The sequence below is a fragment of the Arabidopsis thaliana genome, chromosome 4, assembly GCF_000001735.4.
Source record: "Arabidopsis thaliana chromosome 4, partial sequence".
Lineage (NCBI taxonomy): Eukaryota > Viridiplantae > Streptophyta > Magnoliopsida > Brassicales > Brassicaceae > Arabidopsis > Arabidopsis thaliana.
In genome coordinates, this window is record NC_003075.7 from 17,773,592 (window position 1) to 17,794,565 (window position 20,974).

The 20,974-nt window shown below is 34.1% G+C and overlaps 5 protein-coding genes and 1 non-coding gene across 10 annotated transcripts; 2 read left to right on the plus strand and 4 right to left on the minus strand.

Annotated features, from left to right (window-relative positions):
• Nucleotides 1–1,778: 1,778 nt before the first annotated feature.
• XTH7 (xyloglucan endotransglucosylase/hydrolase 7) lies at nucleotides 1,779–3,854 on the minus strand. The gene is made up of 4 exons (NM_119942.3): nucleotides 3,589–3,854; nucleotides 3,398–3,498; nucleotides 3,120–3,316; nucleotides 1,779–2,502 (listed from the first exon to the last, which is right to left on the minus strand). Exons 1-4 carry the CDS (start codon nucleotides 3,779–3,781, stop codon nucleotides 2,112–2,114), a joined length of 882 nt encoding a protein of 293 aa, NP_195494.1. The 5' UTR covers nucleotides 3,782–3,854; the 3' UTR covers nucleotides 1,779–2,111.
• Nucleotides 3,855–7,137: 3,283 nt separating this feature from the next.
• On the plus strand, nucleotides 7,138–8,222 carry AT4G37810 (EPIDERMAL PATTERNING FACTOR-like protein). The gene is made up of 3 exons (NM_148408.3): nucleotides 7,138–7,460; nucleotides 7,555–7,589; nucleotides 7,684–8,222. The coding sequence occupies exons 1-3, from the start codon at nucleotides 7,379–7,381 to the stop codon at nucleotides 7,951–7,953; spliced, it is 387 nt and encodes a 128-aa protein (NP_680774.1). The 5' UTR covers nucleotides 7,138–7,378; the 3' UTR covers nucleotides 7,954–8,222.
• Nucleotides 8,223–11,662: 3,440 nt separating this feature from the next.
• Nucleotides 11,663–13,886, plus strand: AT4G37820 (uncharacterized protein). Of its 2 annotated transcripts, none has more exons than NM_119943.3 (2): nucleotides 11,663–11,920; nucleotides 12,052–13,886. In NM_119943.3, exon 2 carries the CDS (start codon nucleotides 12,101–12,103, stop codon nucleotides 13,697–13,699), a length of 1,599 nt encoding a protein of 532 aa, NP_195495.1. In that variant the 5' UTR covers nucleotides 11,663–11,920; nucleotides 12,052–12,100; the 3' UTR covers nucleotides 13,700–13,886. The 2 variants fall into 2 exon arrangements, with proteins under 2 accessions (NP_195495.1, NP_001328506.1); NM_001342456.1 differs by having other exon boundaries at nucleotides 11,664–11,920; nucleotides 12,066–13,880.
• A 46-nt stretch (nucleotides 13,887–13,932) lies between these two features.
• Nucleotides 13,933–15,243, minus strand: AT4G37830 (cytochrome c oxidase-like protein; the record flags this gene model as incomplete). 3 transcript variants are annotated; one of them, NM_119944.4, is made up of 4 exons in its annotated part: nucleotides 15,057–15,243; nucleotides 14,607–14,713; nucleotides 14,320–14,362; nucleotides 13,933–14,124 (listed from the first exon to the last, which is right to left on the minus strand). In NM_119944.4, exons 1-4 carry the CDS (start codon nucleotides 15,169–15,171, stop codon nucleotides 14,081–14,083), a joined length of 309 nt encoding a protein of 102 aa, NP_195496.1. In that variant the 5' UTR covers nucleotides 15,172–15,243. The 3 variants fall into 3 exon arrangements, with proteins under 3 accessions (NP_195496.1, NP_001078510.1, NP_001329576.1); NM_001085041.2 differs by having other exon boundaries at nucleotides 14,320–14,332; nucleotides 15,057–15,235; NM_001342457.1 differs by lacking the exon at nucleotides 13,933–14,124 and having other exon boundaries at nucleotides 14,238–14,540.
• A 262-nt stretch (nucleotides 15,244–15,505) lies between these two features.
• On the minus strand, nucleotides 15,506–15,921 carry AT4G03425. 2 transcript variants are annotated; one of them, NR_144051.1, is made up of 2 exons: nucleotides 15,766–15,921; nucleotides 15,506–15,675 (listed from the first exon to the last, which is right to left on the minus strand). It is a non-coding gene; the product is annotated as an uncharacterized misc_RNA (transcript). The 2 variants fall into 2 exon arrangements; NR_144052.1 differs by having other exon boundaries at nucleotides 15,506–15,921.
• Nucleotides 15,922–16,488: 567 nt separating this feature from the next.
• Nucleotides 16,489–18,607, minus strand: HKL3 (hexokinase-like 3; the record flags this gene model as incomplete). The annotated part of the gene is made up of 8 exons (NM_119945.2): nucleotides 16,489–16,888; nucleotides 16,992–17,073; nucleotides 17,151–17,281; nucleotides 17,352–17,450; nucleotides 17,542–17,697; nucleotides 17,782–18,036; nucleotides 18,110–18,260; nucleotides 18,333–18,607. 8 exons carry the CDS (start codon nucleotides 18,605–18,607, stop codon nucleotides 16,556–16,558), a joined length of 1,482 nt encoding a protein of 493 aa, NP_195497.1. The 3' UTR covers nucleotides 16,489–16,555.
• Between the last annotated feature and the right edge of the window lie 2,367 nt (nucleotides 18,608–20,974).

The window sequence follows — 20,974 nt, forward strand, 5'->3', positions numbered from 1 at the left end:
AAAATTTTCAATAATAGAGGAAGAAAATGGGACTATTGAATAAATGGAACATAGCAGGATTACTAGATGCGGCTCATAGCATGTGTTAACCTACAGTATCTTTTAGTTTATTTAAAAAGCAGTAGTGTATGCCCATTTTGCTTCACTTGTCATGTACCATATTAAAGAACTTTGAACCCTTTTAAGTAATTGATTGATGCATATAATGTGGAGAACCATGTGATTTTGTTTCCCCTCCTCCGGACTTTTTGTCAATTATATACGTTCTCTAGCTTTTTGTTGTCTTCTGTTATAAGATATATAAATTTGGTACAAATATATACTTTCTTACATATATCTAATATATCAAGTACTAATTGTTATACAACTTTAATTTAGGTCGAACATAATTAAAAGACATTGTTTTCAAAATCACTCCTCAACTTTCAATTTATTATAAAAAAAACTTGCAAAATTTAAATGAAAGATTGCATGCATTTAAGTGATCGTTTCAATTAATAAACACGCGGGTCTTATGAGTTTCATTTTCCATCGCATCACATGCTCTTCTAATCATGGTCAAAGCATTTTTCCGTTAGTCATGAAATTGACACGTGGAAAATACTCTTTTCGGAACACGTGGATGTTCCTCAAATGATCACATCCTTATAATAGAATACTCTTTTCAGATACATACATAGTTAGAAGATACGTCTAAATTTTAACTAACGAAACTTAAAGAGTACAGAACATTATATATGATTAACATTTGTCTCGAGTCTCACGGCTTTAAAGATACAGTATTGAGCAGGTGTTAAATCAAATTACATCATCACTTTTCATTTCCTTATCGCTATATTTTCTTTTGTACACATAATCATTTAATAAAAGATGGAAACAGCCAAACAACAGGTCAATATGGAAGTTTCAAGTTGTATTTAAAAGAAAAGAAAAAGCCATTAGCTTAGTCATCACTCATCAATTCGTTCCCAGAAAGTTACAAATTTGGACCATTCCAATTATCTCTAATGGACCCCAGTAATCTTATCTTTTCGCTAATTTATCCCATAACTTTACTTTTTTAATCAAATCAAACTCTGTTTTGTAGCCATCTCATGTGCTGGCCTCATCCGAGAAATTAAACCCCATTTAATTACCATCATCACAATCATCATCTTTTGCCATCTGCATCGTGGGCTTTGTTTTTCTTGCCATCAATATCAACAAAGGACTAAGACACTTTTTACCAACTTTACGTACGGACTATTCCATATTTGATCTTTAACCTTTTAGAATTCAGATTTTGGTTTTGTAATTTTACGGACCAGGCTATGGTTAACTACAAAAAGTAAAATAAAAATAATGGCCTCATGGGCTTGGCGGACTAACCTAATTTGACTGGCTCTCGCATGGTTGATCATCAATGGATCAGACCGAAATCTAAAGCCTAATGTTACTTTTCTTTGGTTTAAAACCCTAATTTTTTCAAAACCTAAATTGCGCACAAGACTATGTAAATTGGATCGACCGGACTATATGAAAACCTCAAAGCATATTATTGCCTCAAAGCCCAAGACAATACTGTTAAAGAGAAGAAGGAAAAGGTCACCAGGCCCATTAAGATGAAAGTAATTTTCAGACCCAGGGGACCAAACAACCCCAATCATGAAGACCAAATTTCTGTTTTAGTGGAAAAGAGTACGGAATATTAAATTCAACTGTACAAAACAATTATAATACATGGTCTATAACCAAGAAATATACTGCAGGTTTTGTTATAATCAATAGTCTCATTCTCAATACTGATGAATTTTAGCTTAATATTGATTTCTTTTTCTCTTGTGTTAGATTTAATATTCCATGTGAAACTGTTCCATACCGAACGAGGGCCAAAATACCCACTCCAACAAACAAACATGGTTCTCTTCAATAGATCAACAAAACATAAGACATCATGAAAACAAAGTAAAATTCAAAGATATACATATATATATGAACATTTGACCACAATCAGATCGATTATGAGCAATTCACCACATACCACAAGACTCATTAATCACTTCACATACATTGCAACGTTGCTTATGGAACCACTTCGCACTTGTTTTGCTTTTAAGACAATAATGTTTGGATCAGATTCCAGCCGAGCATTCTGGAGGTGGAACAGGAAAACGAGATTTGTCAGTGCAATAATCGTAGACCATATGGTTCACTCGGACCCATCTATAACTTCGAGCTTCCACCGGACTCAACTGGTGGTACGCACTGCCTTCCCACCAATTCTTCGAATTAGCGGGACAATCTGCGGGTCCTGGAACCGGACATCCTTCTATATCAAAATCTTTGTAATAAGCATAAAATGGCGCTCTCGACCAATTGATTTTCTCTATTCCTCCACGTGTCGCCCAATCATCGGCTTCCCATAACGTGGAATATACACCCATTGGTTGGAATCTTGGGTATGGTACTTTCCTTGCCTCATTGTTCTTGTAAACCCTGATGGGCACATTGTCTACGTAGAAGCTACACACCACACATATTTAGACTATTAGAAAGTGAATAACAGTTCTACATATATTGTTACTGCAAATAGAAATATCTTTGATCATTTGTTTTTTTATTCTTATAAACTGATGGCCATTGCCTAATGGATTATTAAAATGTCATTACCAAAAAAAATGGATTATTAAAATGTGGGACATTTATAAGTTCAAATCATGAACGCCTCTAAAACAAATATGCTGTCTCTTTCATTCTCTTATTACATGGCCCATGGGTCGACAAAATATGAAACCAATCATGTCTCTCGTGACAATAATGAAAAAGACAAGAATAGTTCTTCACATGAAAACCAAAAAACAAAAAAGACAAGAATAGTTAAAACGAATCTATAGTACAAAAGTATTGGTTAATTTGCTATAGTTGATTCAACTATATGTCACATTCCTTTTAATAATTAGACAGAGATTGTGAAGAATAATGATAATTGGCTGTATATGTGTATTTATATGTACACATTATATAATGTGACTTTTTTGTTTTGTTTGGAATGAATGTTAAATTTATTCAAACAATTAAAAAAAACCTGTTTTACAATATATGCAACCTTAATTGGGTTTAGACATAATAATGTGACTTACACAATACGGAGATGGTTCCATGAGATGGCATATTCGTGGAAATCACGAGAAGGGTCGAACCAAAGGTTAACTCTTTGCTCTCTATCGCCTTTACCATGAGCAAACACATTGGTTTGCACTGTGTAAGGTTGTCCACTTCGATTTCCTAAGAACTCAAAATCAAGCTCGTCTCGTACCGAATCGGTATCTGAATTCATCTGCGCAAATTAGTTTCATATTATAACCAAAACTTTTGAAATGCAGTGACATAAACTTGAAATATATGTATATATAGTTACGTAGAAGGCAGTGACAGTCCCGGCAGAATCACCGGGGATCAGTTTGATTTTCATGCTCACACGGCCGAACAAGTATTGCTTCTTCGAAGCAAATCCACATCCTAAACCAATGTTAATGAAAATAAATTAAGAATATGAATTGAAACTTGATACTATGTCTGAATGTAATTAAGTATAACGTATGTAAGAACCTGAGCTAGGGTCCAATTTGAGCTGAATGGCTCTGCCTCCGTCAATTTGAGTGATATGAGTATCGGACCATGCGATCCTAAAGTCATCTTCAAACTTAGCCGGTCTACTCATAACCGGCTGGTATAATGCTGCAAATAAGCATAAGCTTAACGTATAGAAAACATTTCTGGAAGAGAAGAGTGACACCACCATTGTTGCTTATGATGATGAGTTTGTTTTGGAAGTAGAAGATCGAAGGCATATTTATATGGAGATGCATGCAGGCAAATGTATGTACAATTATTGAGGAACGGTCTCATTTAGAGCTTAGATTTTCAGTACAGCTAATCACTGATCGATTTGTCACAATGATTTTGGACCTACCAATTTTCTATTATTGTTGTTATTATTATGTTTTTAAATTCACTGAATATGTCTTTGTTTTCTTTCCAAAATCTTACTGTTCTTTCACTTTTTTTTTAGAATTCAATTTATTCTGTGTACTTTTTCTCCTAGAACTATTCACATTATTATTGTGATAAAAGCTAAAATATTTTCTTGGCTCTCAGCCTCGCAATGATTGAAGCATAAGAATTTCCCAGTGTATAGCATAACTGAAAGGCGTGGTGCGGTTTTACTGGGACACGTGTCAGCATTACATTACTCTGCTATGTCTCGCAGATATGATACGATCGTCGTATCTTTCGTAGATTCTTAGATTTTATTATTTGTTGCCACACGATCGTTTCTTAGATTAATTTTTCCTTAAATACATGTTTATATTCGTTTGTTATATAGAAAGAGGTTTCATTAGTATATACAGTTTATCTTGTTCTCATTCGAGATGATAAATTTGTAATTTTTTTTTAATTTTCTTACATATTTTGGCATTTTGCTCCTTTTCCAATAAATTATACATTATTGCTTTAATCAATGAGAGTATAGGTGCAGTATTTATGATTGTGCATGAACTTTCTAATATGATTTTCTTTTTTTTTAAATGAAAATAAAGATATGAAAGTTGTTAAATGTGGAGAGGCGTGAGAGTAGGGATGTGTCTATGTTAATTTATGAATATGTAGCTTTCATTTTGTTATCCACACCACACAAGTCGTGTTCGATGAATAGTTCTTATCCCCATCTTCATTTATATCATTTCTCACTCAATATTAGTCCCAGCTAGCAAACATCGTTAAAAAAAACAAAGATTCTATGAGGCAATTTCGCATTCTAGTGTCATTTGACATTTGTAGTACAACCATTTTTGGTTGGCTAAATCGCTCTAGACAGGACCATCTCAAGTCTCAGGTCCCAACTCTTGAGCTATTTGTTACTTATGTGCAAAAAAATTATCCAATCGTATAATTAGGATCTTAGAACAAAATATTTTCTAATTATAAAAATAAAATTTGGAATCCTATTCTAAGTGAAAAATACGGTTTTGGCTATGGAGCATATAAGTTGATTAGATTCCTACTAATTAATAGAGCCAATTGTATACTTCAACTTTGAAAAACTCCGGCAAAAAACTATTGATATAAATGGCAAGGTTAAACTCACACATTCCGTTTTGATGCAATATTTGGCTATGTTAAGCTATCATGTAATAACAATGTAAAATACACCCTGGATTTTTTTGCATGAAAACGATGGTTATCAAAAGAATTAAGTCTAATTAATATAGAAGGAGACACAACATTGGACAAATCCACATGGAAGTAAGAACTATGGATAAGTAATTGACAGACTCCATAAATTTCATGAAACAAAGCTCTATGTTTTTTTGATTAAAAAAAAAAAGAAGAAGAACGAAGACTCTATTCGACTCAAATTTAATGTCATGTCTTTGAATGATTTTAACTTTTGCATTATAATTTATTTAATATGATATCCATCTTTTTCATCCATTTGCCACCTTTTTCTTGTCGTACTTGTTTAAAAATTAAAATAGTAACATAACACGGCCGACAATAAAAATGATTTGAGCTATATTGGAAACAAAAAACACTAGTAGTAGTTTTCTTTTTCGTTAATAGTAGATTTGGTAAACATATCTTAAAGTTTTTATAGATGTCAATTTCTGTGAATATCAATACTCTGCACTTAATGTCGACACTCTGATGTATCCAAATAAACTGAAAAAAACAATTTAGTTTTCCTACGGTAAGTTTTAAAGCATTTTAGTATTTTACACAAGATTGGGGATTTTTGTGGGTTTAGCCAGTTTTGTATGTGCTGTACAAATTGAAGAAATTGCATGTACTATATTATATATGTAATTGCTGAATCTGTTGGGTCTTTAGAAATTGAGAATATGCCAATGATAGACTTTTCGTAAATGGGCTTTCTTCGGCTTTTTATACAATCATGGGCTTTGTATGCCCAACAGAGACATATATTACTCACATATATTCAACCAAAAAACCTTGTTTACAAATGATGCATCTTTGTTTTGAATGTTAATACTCACATGATACTTCAGTTTGAATGCTTTTTTTTTTTGTTAAATAGTTTATCTTAAAATAAAGCATAATATATTTCAAAGTTAATGTGTCTTGTGCCTGAATTTCAAATTAAAGTATTTCAAATATCTATAACAGATGGGTTTATACATTTTTGCTAGTATCATCAATTAAAGAAAAAATGTTTAACAGCGGTTAACTGGACATATCCATTGAGCATATAATTGATTAAATCATTGGAAAAAGCAATTGGGAAGAGTGAGCGAAACGTGTTGAGACAGTTCTATATAAATATTTTAGATAAAATATGACCCATAAATTACATATATAAAATATATAAAAGTTTTTGGTTAGAAGAATACGAAAAGGCAAAGAGGCACGGTATTGGTCGGTCAGGTGAAGTAGGGTCCTTTCTACTGCTCCAGTCAGTCTATTACCACAAGAAACCGCAGAAACCAGAACTCAAAAAGCAACTTTCATATTTTTTTATAACAATTGTACAATACAAAATTCTTATAGACAAAAATGTATTTTAGCATATTGCTTTTATTTATTTTTGTTTGTGTGTATTGTATTGTCACTTTTAAAACAAGAAAGAAATATTTATCTGACGACCAAAAAAAAAAAAATTTATGTATTTTGTCGTCTTCAAAACTTTGATTTTACTATTGGCTTGGGCTTAAGTATTTAACATTAGAACTGTTCTTTTACGTTAAAATTAATTATTCATCCTGCTCTTTTGTACCTACGTAATTTCCTTTTCACCTGATTCTTGTTTTATTCGACTCTTGTAGTCTTGTAGACATACGTATCAATCAATACATACACGTTAAATAGAATCTGACTACAGTTAATTATACATCAAATTATTTCAAGAAAATTAATTTTCCTTGTACTTATATAACATAATTACATAGGTCCCGACATATTTTTGTTTGTTTATTATTCAAATACTGACTCTGTAATAGTTTTTTATTTTTTTTTATTTTTGACTCTGTAATAGTTTAATACATACTGTGTAAATCTGTGATGATACAAAAAAGTGTATATAAATAATATTCATAAAAAGACATTACTATTATTAATGTCAACTCATATATAAAAGAGAAACGATTACGTGTATAAATATGATATATCCATGCGTGTAGTACTCTTTAGGAAAAATTTATTTGCCCTTCATAGGGTAGTCACTTTCCTTTTTCTTCTTTACTTACAAATCTTCCTCTACACATCAACACACAGAGAAAGAGAGAGAGAGAGAGACAGATAGAGAGAGTGAGAATAGAAGTGAGTGAGAGAAAGTCTAATTGTTTCTCCTGTAAACTGCAAACCGATCTCGTGTCTGAAAATGGTGTGGAGCAGCAACATGTCAAGCTTTCTACTGATTTTGCTCATTCTTAATTCGACCCATTTCAGTCTAATGGCTAATGGTAAGTAAATGAGTCAATGTCACATTTCCTTCTTTTCAAACATTAGTTTTTCCATAATCATAATGCTTCTTTTACTTCTTATGATATTTTTCAGGTAGACCAGAGCCTGACTCTGTCGAATTCACCAAGGTACACTTTTTCAACATCCTCTGTTTTTTTTGTTCTTCCTCTACTAAAACAAGAGTCAAATTGATCTTAAAAACTCGTCTTTGATTTGAAACAGAGTGGAGATCAAGATGTGAAGATGATGATGAGAGGTCTAATAGGATCAAGACCACCAAGATGTGAGAGAGTAAGATGTCGTTCTTGTGGTCATTGTGAAGCAATTCAAGTTCCTACAAATCCTCAAACAAAGCTTCACTCTCCTTTAACTACTTCTTCTTCTTCTTCCTCTGAGACTATTCATCTTGACTACACCAGAGGAGATGATAGTACTAATTACAAACCCATGAGCTGGAAATGCAAATGTGGTAACTCTATCTACAACCCTTGAAGAACATTTTGTTTTACTTTTTCATCGACAATTTTTCTCTTTTTTTTTGGTGTTCAAATTCTAAAATCTCTGTGTATATAATTATATTTTTAGTTGTTTTTTATTGGTCAAACATATTTTAGTTGTAGTAATCTTCATATTTTATGGTATTTATGTTGTTGTTGTTTATTATAGTGTAGTTAAAAAAAAACAGAGATGAATAAAATTTTGTTTATCCAAAATGATTTTTTATAATTTCATTGCTAATTGTGAAAGTAAAAATCTTTTTGACACGCATCGTAAAGAGAACGCACGGAAACCTATTTTCAAGACGATTTCTGACAAATACCAATTTTATGGATGAAAGTTACATCACACACGTACGTATGCATCTACTTACATATATGTGAACTTTATGTATGAAAATATTTGCTGGTTTATTTGAGAGACAAAGATACGTTTGATACATAAATCCATTAGCCGATAGACAAAAATTCAGCCGCTTTGCTGTCGTTTCTTCGAACGTCGCCGTTTTCATTCACATTGGATTTTGGGTTGTACTTTTTTTTATTATAAAAATGATTAATTTTATTAGTGACCACCGGTGATTTTCTGTGTCCTAGTACTTGTTTCAGTAGAGTTCTTTTTGGTATTTATTAGTGATACATATTTTTTAAATTTTAATATAACAGCAAGAAAAATCATAACCAAATCTGTACTACTTTGAATTGATATAGTACTGAAACTATAATTCCTATTCAAATATAATCCTTATTTTCCAACGGGAAATTTTCAGAGAAACAGTAAAACCTGGGCCATGGTAAAAAAAAATACACATTATACTGTACATGGAGAATGATATGATATATGTAAAGAGTAAAACCTAGAAAATGTAATATTACCAAATGATGATAGTCTAGCAATCAAATCATCAAGATATCTACTTAAAGCCAGTGATCAATTTCTACTTAAAGCATTGTCTTCGTTTTAAGTCAGATTTAACATTAGGAATATAAACTTGTCGAAATTAATATGGGATTGGACAAAGCCTATTCATAAAGAAAACTGAAGAGTGTGAGAGTTGATGGGATTGAACATATGGAAAGAGAGGAAGGGAGGTGACAAAACAAAAGAAGAGAAGATGTGTCTTTGTGTGGGGTTTACTAATTTCACAAATCAAGCAAAGCAAACAGTCTTGATTCTCTACACTGTTCTTCCTTTGAATGACTTTACTATTGTTTTGTTTTCATTTCATTTATTACTTAATAATGCAACCCATATATAGTTGAATAATAATTTTTAAAAATACATATTTGGAATTTGGTGGAGACTCAAGTGTCAATCAAAGTCGGTACACTGCCACCATGCTACTGCTTGAACTAATCTTCTCAATGACAACGCCGCTCCGAATATTTTATACAATATCTTCTATATGATTCACTATATATCTAACTTATATACTACAATACACATTATGCTAATATCCAAAGGTTCGATGGAAAATACTGTTGTATTTATACAAGACTCATTCCAAAAACATATCATAACATTCTCAGTAGTTGAATTCCAAAAATTAAGGTTTGCATCTAGTCTGCGATCTGCTAAAGAGTCTCAAAATCGTAGTTAAAATGAGTGGTTTGTCGTAAATTCGTCTTGATTTTGGTATTTTGAAGATGGAGCATTTTACCATTGTGAATCCTTTACCAAAACTTCTTAGTTACGAATACTTTGGGTTTGTGATAAAATTTTGTGCCCTTCAAATATTTTAATATATGTGTAGTTGTGTATACCAACAGATCTCAAAACACTATTATTTCGCTATAAAAAGTTTTTGAAATTGGGAAAAATGCATTTTGTTTGGAGACTATTAATTGCACATTGTATCACGATCGAGAAAACCATTAAAAGCAAAGTGACAAAATGAAAAGACTCAAAAAGATGAAACAACAAAGAAGGAAGAAAAATGAGAGTTCCAAAGCAAAAATACTTTGGCCATTCCGATCTCTTTTTGTTTCTGCGTCTCACCGTTTACTTAACTGTTTTCGATCCCTTCCCTGTTGCATCACTTCCTTGGAACAAGTATTAAGACCAAAGAAAATAAAAAAGGTTAAGAGATTTATGCATATTGGAGAGAAATCGTTAAAGCACAGAGTTGACAAGGTACAGTCACGTGGAAGCATTTTGGACATATCGATAATAATCTCTTTCTCTGTTTCAATGATCTTATTCGACGTCAATTGCTCCATACCTCATTCATTGTTCTTGTACGACACAGGCCTTTGTTCATAATAATATACTATATGGTATATGGTTAATATATACTATCTTATTTCGTAACTCAAAAAGAAATATGATTAATCGTCAACCATATCACCTCGTTACATAAAAGCTAGTGGTTTTGCTTTTTCTAAAAAACCATCGTGTTACTATATCGTATCTAGTATTTTACAAGATCTATAGTTTAAATACTGATATTTTCTGAAAAACAAAAAAAATTGAAATTTGTATACTTATATACTATAGAAGAATGCAGAGAATAGTTATTTTCAAAGAGTTGAGGACAAAACTTACGGGGACAAAAAAGTGGATCGAGGAGATTCCAGTGGTCCAATATTGATTTTGGATAGTGGATATGAATATGCGCACGCAATAGCCAATACATCTCAAAAAGTCATTTTTTTGTCAACATCTCAAATGTTTTATGCACCAATATTCAAATGAATTCTCGACTCTACGTTGTTAGTGGATACATCTGCGGTTAATTACAAATGTAACATACACGCATACCATGGAAATATATATATACACATATGGAATTTATGGTATAACCACCACCATGACATTTGTACCATTATACCATAAAAATCATGAAATCGTGTCCAACAATATGATCATTTTAGATTGGACTATCTACAATTATATGTATGAAACGTACGTGGTACTCGATGAGTACGTACATGGTTTAAAGCTTACACGGGATGGGAATTTTGAAAAAGCTATGATGGGCTCTTAAATTCGTTGAAAGCTTACAATAGATGAAACAAAGAAAACCTGCATACATCAAGTACGTACTATAATTACACTAAGGAATGAAAAGAAATCATCAAGGCTTTCATGAAGTATCCGTATCAATAATTTGTTTAGGTTACAGAAATTGACTACAACTAATTTTTATTTTTACGGTTCCATGCAAATTAATCCATTTTAAACAAATCCTCCATTGTTTTGTATAATGTTGGAGATTAGTAGGATTAGTCGGATAATATGGCATAAACATAATATGATGCTAAATTCTAAAGAAACGATATGAATAAATAATGCAGCAGTATAAAAACTGTACCATTGCGTGGGTGGAGGATTTTAGGTCATTGTTAGGGCACTTTCATGGGGACCATTTCCGCCTTAACGAAGACTTATTACACACAACCGTCAATGTGGGCTGGAAACTTGCAGTGCAATCCGGTCTGGTCCTATAATTTATGGCCGGTTAGGGTTTACAAGTTTTTAATCTATCAATTAAATGAGATGGACACAAAATGTAATCACCAGTGGAAAAGAAAACATTACGAGACTTATACAATGTCTACAAGAAGACTCGAGTGGGGCAACATGTTGTACATAATCCGACGTCGTTTTGGGAGTCAGTAAATAAAGTTCGAGAAATGACGTCGTTTTGAAGTCATCCGAGAGAAAATGACTTAAAGTGACCGACGTTGTTTTGAAGTCAGCGGAAGAGTAAAGAAGTAAGAAACGAAGTCGTTTTGAAGTCATCTCTTCAGATATGTTTGTTCTAATTAAAATTTCCCAAGTGGGAATTAGTTTGTAATTGAAGGTATGCACGATTTTTAGTTACAATTTTAATTCTTCTTCTTCAGATCCAAGAACTCTCAGTCTCTGCGTTCACACTCTTTCTTTGAATCCTTCATCATCCTAATTCATCTCCAAGAACTGAATCAGAAGTTGTATTTCGCTAATTCAACTTTTCCAGGTAATTTTCCATTCCTCGATTATTCGAATTTGGGTATTAAATCATAATGCATCGGGAAATTTGGATTCTTTAGGATAATTTTTCCGGCAAATCCGATTATTGAGCTAGTTTCTGAATGTTTAGATTCTCAGTGTCTGTCAATTAGGTTTTGATTTTGGAAGTAGAGAAGTTAGAAGAAGAATGGTGAGAACGCCGCGAAGAGGGCAGAGATCAAAGGGAATTAAAGTGAAGCATTGTATTCAGTTGACTCTATTGCTTGGTGTTGGGATATGGCTGATTTATCAAATGAAGCATTCACATGAGAAGAAAGCTGAGTTTGAAGGGACTTCAAAGATTGTTGTTGATGATATTGATAATACAGTTGTTAATCTTGGAAGGAAAGATCTTAGACCGCGTATTGAGGAGACGAAAGATGTGAAGGACGAAGTGGAAGATGAAGAAGGGAGCAAGAATGAAGGAGGAGGAGACGTAAGTACTGATAAGGAGAATGGTGATGAGATTGTAGAGAGGGAGGAGGAGGAAAAGGCTGTAGAAGAGAATAACGAGAAGGAAGCTGAAGGTACCGGGAATGAAGAGGGAAACGAGGATTCAAACAATGGAGAAAGTGAGAAGGTTGTTGATGAGAGTGAAGGTGGAAATGAGATAAGTAATGAGGAAGCTAGGGAGATCAATTACAAGGGAGATGATGCGTCGAGTGAGGTTATGCATGGGACGGAGGAGAAGAGCAATGAAAAGGTTGAAGTTGAGGGAGAAAGTAAATCTAATAGTACTGAAAATGTCAGTGTCCATGAAGATGAGTCGGGTCCAAAGAATGAAGTATTGGAGGGTTCTGTTATTAAAGAAGTTTCTTTGAACACAACTGAGAATGGTAGTGATGATGGTGAGCAACAAGAGACAAAGAGTGAGTTGGATTCAAAGACTGGTGAGAAGGGCTTTTCTGATTCTAATGGTGAATTGCCTGAGACTAACCTGTCAACTTCCAATGCAACTGAAACTACAGAATCTTCTGGGAGTGATGAGTCAGGATCGAGCGGGAAATCCACTGGTTATCAACAAACGAAAAACGAAGAAGATGAGAAGGAAAAGGTACAATCATCTGAAGAGGAAAGCAAAGTCAAAGAATCCGGGAAAAATGAGAAGGACGCGTCCTCGTCCCAAGACGAAAGTAAAGAGGAAAAACCCGAGAGAAAGAAGAAAGAAGAGTCTTCGTCCCAAGGGGAAGGTAAAGAAGAAGAACCCGAGAAAAGGGAGAAAGAAGACTCTTCATCCCAAGAGGAAAGTAAAGAGGAAGAACCTGAGAACAAAGAGAAAGAAGCGTCTTCCTCTCAGGAGGAGAATGAGATTAAAGAAACTGAGATAAAGGAGAAAGAAGAGTCTTCGTCCCAAGAGGGGAATGAGAACAAAGAAACAGAAAAAAAGTCTTCCGAATCTCAGAGAAAGGAAAACACCAACAGTGAGAAGAAAATTGAACAGGTGGAATCTACTGATTCTTCAAACACACAGAAGGGTGACGAACAGAAAACTGATGAAAGCAAGAGAGAATCCGGCAATGATACTTCAAATAAGGAAACAGAGGATGATAGTTCAAAAACAGAGTCAGAGAAGAAAGAGGAAAATAACAGAAATGGTGAAACAGAGGAGACCCAAAACGAACAAGAACAGACCAAGTCCGCTTTGGAAATTAGTCACACTCAAGATGTTAAGGATGCTCGAACTGATCTAGAAACTCTTCCTGAAACCAGCAATGGATTGATCAGCGACAAAGTTGCTGCTGAGTGATACTTGTTAAATGTGTGAAGCTGTCATGTATTGTATGCATATTCTATACTTCTCACCAAATGACGGGACTTAAGTCCCAATCAAAGTAGTATTGAGTTTTTAATCGTAATCAGTACATGTGTATGTATACTTTTATATCTAATTCTCTCTGAGTCTCTAATAATGAAGAAGTTTTTTTTTTTTTTTTTGAGATTGAATCACAAGAGATTTGAAGGAAACATAAGTCTTAGATAATTGACCAAGCAAAGTATTAACTTTTATTTCCCAACAAAAGAAAAGAGATTGGAGTAGCAAATCGTTGACAAACGGTGAGAACAAATACGGTAAAACATTTTAGCCTTTCAAATAAACCAAGAAGACGTTATTATGACCACGCAAGACTCAGTGCTCTTTGTTGTGCTTCACCTCAAACAGACCATCCGGACCTGAGAATGGCAAATAGAAAGCGTCAGATTCAGAAACTGATTCAGAAACCGACCCATTACGGATATTACAGAGATAATCTTTGATGATCTCTTAAGGTTTTTAGGAGAGACAACTAAACAGCATTATCAAAGCTGAAGATCACGAAATGAAAGACAGTAAGATGGACGATAGGAAAACTGGAAAAGTACACATACCCCAAGGAAACTCCTTGTTGCGGATGTGCATATGCGGATAGGCCTGCAACAAGTAGACAATAATGGTTCATGACAGTTTCAGGCAATGTATGCTTAAACTTAAAAAGCAGAATGAATGAGATAAACGAAATCAGTAAAGGCAAAAAATGTAGCTTTCGTAACATTCTCATCATCTGCATACTTCTATCCGTTTTCACTGGTGATATTAACATTGTCTCACACTAGGTGAGATTCCAAATCAGAAGTTATAATACTAAACCAATGGAGGAGTTGTAAGAGAAGCTTACAGGAGGGTCTTCGCCGTGATGATGGCCCTTGGATAAAACATAGACAGCTAGAGCAGTGCAACTAGCAATACCCAGATAAGTTATCTTCTCCCACTTCGCAGCTTCATCTGTGAAATATTAAAAAGAACAAAACTTTGATGAATAATCAAAAGTTATCATGTTCCAAGAAAAAAAAAATCGATCCTTTCAACAGAGAAATGTTGTAGATTTGATCCAATAAGACGCTTCAGATATTATGGAGAAAAATCAATTTCAAATTTGACCAATCGATCTACCAAATCAATTCAAAATTAGGTATCGGTTCAAAAATTGGAATCCGGGTGAAATTATACTGAATCTCAAAACCAATCTACGAATCTATAAACTCATCGAGGCGTTCTCCAAAATCAAATCAGAAAACCTAGATCGTCGTCAATGGAAAATGGTAAAAATAGAGAGGAGAGAAATTACAAGCATCGTCATGGCCGGCGGAAGAGGAAAAGTTTCGCTTAGGAGCGACGGATGTCTTCGGAGCTGCGCGAGTCACTGCTCGGGAAAGAGCTGAACGTACAATCGCCGTTGCCATTTTCCGGGATCTTCCTTGTTCTTTTTCTCTGCAAGTGTTGAGACTCTTTCCAAGAGGGTTATGTGACTCACTAATCTGGCGTCGTTGAATCTAAAGTCTAAACCCAAGTTTAATGGGCCTTTTATGGGCTATTTTAGCCCATCATTGTTTTGTTTTCTTATCAACAATTTTACTTATGTACATACATACTAGTCATTGAAGGATGTTGAAGATTGAAGATGAATGAAGTTTAGATGGAATCTTTGATGTTTTAAATCTTGTTTGTAGCTTCATATAAAAAAAAGTTGGATTATGTTAAAGTCTTATGTGTAATCAAATGTTCAACTTTTTCCTTTATTCAACAAAGGATTCGTATCTATAACATTTTAGAGAGAGAGAAAAAAAAAAAAAAATTGTCTTGGCCAAAAGTCCACTGAGTGCTTGTAACCGAGTTGCAAAAACTGAATTAAGGAGAATGTTATCGTTGCAACAACCTTTGTATAGTTCACCTCCATATGTCATCTCCTAAAGTCAAGAAAACATAAAAACAGGAAACTAGCAAAATGAGAAAAAACTTGTTCCAATTTTCATATGTTCAGAAAATATTCAACTCACTTCGATTTCTTCATCTACGATTCTTTGAATCCAATTTTCAGTTATAAGCTTCAACCTGTGTAACAAATGGCTGCACAACAAAATGCAAAACGAAATATTTTTAGTATCTCAAAATAGATTTTTTTTGGTGACCTCTAAAAACCACACAACTTTCAGAAGAAGAACGACGAAAAATTAATAATAGAGGAGGAGAGGAGGAGCAACATCACTACTATTTCTATTTTTTCAGCCAATCAGAGTGCTCCGGAATTCGCCCACTCGCACCAACTTCACCTCACGCGCTCCATTTCATAACCAGATGCACCGACCTCGCGTTTCGCGCGTGTCATCAATTTCTGTAGGGGTAAACCCACAAAATCATGTTTATTTCTAATCTACTCGCTTTGTTTCCAAAATACCAACGCGTGATCTCGAAAGCATTTTTTTTTTTTTTTTTTCTCAAAACCGTATTAATTATATAATGCAAACCGAACCCAAATTAATTTTGATTTTAAAACCATGTAAACCGAACCAAAGATTGGAATAGTTGGGATGATAAAGAAGCTTGGAAACTAAAGATTCTCACTTTCACTAGTGAATAATACATTCATTTTTTAAAAAGTTTTTTTTTCTGTTGTTTTATTTCTTTCTAAAAACCAAAATAAATTTGGAATTTTATTTTCATTTCTAGTTAATAAAAAATAATTTATATTGTAATTTTAACTTAAATTGTAATTAAATAGACATGACTAAACAAAATAAAATTTAGTTCTTATTTGATTGTAAGAACTACAAAAAAGAATCATCATCGTCACTTGCTTTCAGAATCTTGATGACCGTCGCCACATGCGGCAAGGAAGAGAGCTCCGGCAGCAGATCCACCGTGAGAATGCTCAATGACGACGTGATCTGATAACTCATCACCAAGCATTTCCCAAACGCTGCTATGAAGATAGTTTCTAAATACCCTATAATGATCATACAATCCTCCTTCAACTATCACAATGCTCATTTTCTTCTCTAATCTTCCAAGCTTCTTTATCATCCCAACTATTCCTGCTCCCGCTAAACGAGCCGCTCGTTCCGCGACTACATCGCATACTTCAACTACAACTTCTCTCGCCGCAAGAGTTGAATCCATTATCTGCATATGGTTCACACAAGATATTCAAGATTTGTTTGTTTTTAATACAAACGCAAAAAGACTATCGAAATTTCTAAAGCGAATGAGTCTCTATGAAGCTTACACCGAAAACTTCCTTGAGCTTTTTGTTTACAGTCTCCCGTTCTTCGGATATATCTTGATGCATTGCAGCCATATCTGGAGACCTAAAACATGCTCGGAAAACCGCAGTTTAGTCTATAGTTTCATAACTTAGTCTAAGAGAAGTATATAGTTAAGGTACCATAAAATGTAAGGAATTGTGAGTTTTGGAGGTAGTGTATCTCCAAAGAGAGCAGATTCTTCAGACATTTTTAGTAACACTCTTCTTACTATCTCCCCTAAGTATCTTCCTGACACCATCTTCTCAAATATCTTCAAACAGAGAAACAGACAAATTTCTCAAAACACACTATAGAAAGTACTAATCGGTATGTGTTCTTACTCGATGTCCGGGATTCAAGCTTTCCGCGTCAAGAGAAGCATCGAACTCGGTTATAGGAAGATGGCAAGATCTGAAATCTCCCCACTCTGTGCTAACAACCTATAATCTTACCAAGTACAACCACTTGATATAAAAACTTTGGAAAGCTCTATGATATTGAACTAAGTGTGTTGAAAGTATCTTAACATACGATCTCTTGTGGCTCACGTATCGCAGATTTCCACCTCGATATCTCTTGAGCTTGTTCAATGTAAGCAGCGTTGGTTCCCATACCTAATGATACTGCAGCCACAGTGTCCTTGTGATAATACCTTCCTCCAGCCAATTCTCCTATAGTATTATCCACCTGATTTCAAAAACCAGATTCTCAAAAGATACATTAAAAGTCTTAGATTAATCGTCATTGCGGATTATCTTTAGACTTGCTTACCAGCGCTGTGTTCATCCGAATTTTCAGACCGTGTGTTTCCAGTGATTCATTCATATCATTCACCAAATCTTTCAAAACCTTCTCATCATCGTCATTTGCTAAACTCTTCCTATGTATCGACGAGATTGAATGTGACCCAATCTGCTCAACAGAGCGCGTCAACGTAAACCCGAGATTCTTCACTTCTTCTGCTTCTCCACCGGGATTCATCGCAAGAAATTTAACAAGCTCCAATGATATGAAATCGCACAACTCCTGGATCCAAATAAAACTCCAGCTTCATGTAACCTAACGTGTTAATCAAGAAATCTTGTATCTCTATTCATACCTTGAAAGAACCATTTAAAACATCGTCAGGGATCGGAATCTCATGCTTCTGTACATCGGAAATAGGCTCTTCGTTACCACCTAGCGTCCCACGTAACAGTAATAGTTCCTTGCCTCTCAAGTTGACTCCATAGTGTACCCCTTTCTCATCACTACACGTTAAACACCGTTAAATAACGCTCATCTAAGGCTCTCTGTATCAAAAACAGAGGATTCTGATTTACCCGGAAGGGAGAGAACCGGTGAATGAAACGAGCATGTTGAGGGAACCGCAACACTCGGCGGTTAAAGAGGCGGTCATGTCGGCGACCAAGGCGTCCGCCACCGCCCAAAGCTTCGAAACCGGCGTGGCGCATTCTCTAGCGAATTTCCTCAAAATTCTCTGCGTATGTTTCAACCGCCGCTCTTTCCTCCGGATCCACCGACCCATTAGTACACCTGCTGCAACCGCCGTAATGGTTGCAGCCGTCACGGCCAGAACCACCTCTTTCCTGGTCATTTTTACCACAGAATATGTTTTTTTTTCGATCTCTGATTAACACAGTAACAATCTCAAAGAAAATAAGATGTGTTCGGTGTTCCTCTTGTTAGCTTTTTTTGCGTATCAAGTTGAATCATTCAAACTTTTTTTTTTCTCACTAAACCGGATAACTCGGTTTAAGCAAAATTTACTTTTGGGTTATCAGTATGAAATATTTTTGGTTTGATTTGGTATGGAGAGAAGAAACATCGGTCTGGTTCTGTTTAAGTAAAAAACAACCGCAAGTATAGTGTTTCGTAATTACTTGGCGATATCTTCACTAGGTCGCGATTTTCCATGTGAAACAAATTTAAGCTATCATTAAAAAAACGTTTTTACAATTGAGTTATTTTATTCGTATCATTAATTGCTCTCTTTTTCATAAACAAAGAACACAAGTTGCTCAATCTTCGTTGAGAAATTAATGAGTAAATATAGATTAAGGGGAGGGGTCTAATTGTGCACACGTGATATCACCTGATGTAGCTCACATGGTGCGATTCCTGTGATTTGTCATACTTGTCCCTTGTAGGTGGAGCCGTGGAGGCTTCGAGGCGAGTGGATCATTTCATTTTTTAATGTAACTACAATGACAATACTAAAGCACTCTAATGAAGAATTTGAAATATTTTTAATGTGTGAAAATAAATGATAGTCCTTATTGATTTAAATAAATTGAGGAAAAGTTATCTACAATATCATAAGATAATAATTTCTTATGCTTTTTTATTAGTGTTTTATATTAATGGCGAGCTGTTTTAATGGTTAACTCTCTCGATTACTGAAAATATAAGAATTTTGATAATTACTAAAAATGTAAGGTTTTTTAAAGTTGAGAATGAAAGGACATATACCCTCCTAATCATCAAAAAATATACTATTGAAAAGTGTACTTAAAAATAATAATCAATCGCAAAACTACCTTGAAATTGAGGCAGATAATATGTGAACATTTATAGCAAATATAGTTTCTAGCTCAAATGAGCTTTATTTAGAAGGGAAAAAAAAAGAAGAAAAAATGGAATTATTTATAAGAACCAAAAACAATTGTGGAGAAATAGAGATTGCCGAAAGGCAACCTTCAAGTTATATTTCATTGATTTTTCATAAGACATGTGATTAGCCTTGCAAGAAAACCTAGTTACATGTATGATGGGATATAGATGGCTTTGTAGCCATGTGGTGTATGGATTTATATATAGCTAGGGTGCTCTAATGGAGTAAATGGATTCTTAAGTTCTTTTTGGAATATGAATATAGTGTCATAAAATAAATTGTTCATTTTTCTAATTGACTAATTTGAATTTTGACCATGCTTGTTAATATGTAGCTTTATATTATTATTTCTCTAACTGTTTAAGATTGATAGAGTAAAGTGACCCGGTTTCACACAATGATACTGAGTCCACTGAATTTAGAAATTTTCCACGTTTCGATTTCATTTATATATGCCAAAAATAGCATTTCCCCATTTTTCAGCATATTACGTAGTTTTGTTATTATTCAACTATATATATAACGGAAAAAGATTGGTTAGAGTAAGTGATGCATTATAGAGCGAGTCGTCATGTCATATATGTCGTGTGGATGTCGACCTTTAGATTATATATATATAGGTAGATGATAATGTAATTAACTTAACTAATTATAGTGTTTTTGGATTGGTATTGGATCCTGAATAAAGTATGCTATGCATTTGAAAGCAACATCAGTCACATGCAGCATGTGATTGTTCGTACAGCGTAACATCGCAATTGCGAGTGTTGGAGTCAACACAAGTTCTGACGAGAAGGAGAGAAGAATAGGCGTTGAGATACAAGTAAATAGATCAACCAATCGAACTCTAATTTTTTATTTCGTAACCAATCAAACTCTAATTTTAAGTTCATATATGTATAGAAAAAAAATATTATTTATTAATGCAACCAATAAATACCATTACTAGGTAAATAACTAACTCCTAACAACATGGATGTGACGAAGTTTCTTTATGGTTACGGTTTGGTATTGCCGTCCAAAACAGCCATATGACAATATGACTGCGTCATACAAATGTTCTTGTGTAATTAGTTTGTCATCTTATAGCCATAAAAGTATATTGAATTGAACCACTCTTTTCAATTATCTTTCTGGGTTATATAGTAGATTATATAATTTTGGTAACTTTCAGATTATTGATTTGGATTATTTCTAAATTTATAATACTAGCTAGCGTTGGATTATTTGGACCTAACAAAGACAAATCCGGCGGAGTTATAATTGGTCACATTATTTTGACCTAATTGATACTGACATACCGCTACCGTAATCAAGAATATAAACTAAAATAACGATATGTCACGTTTT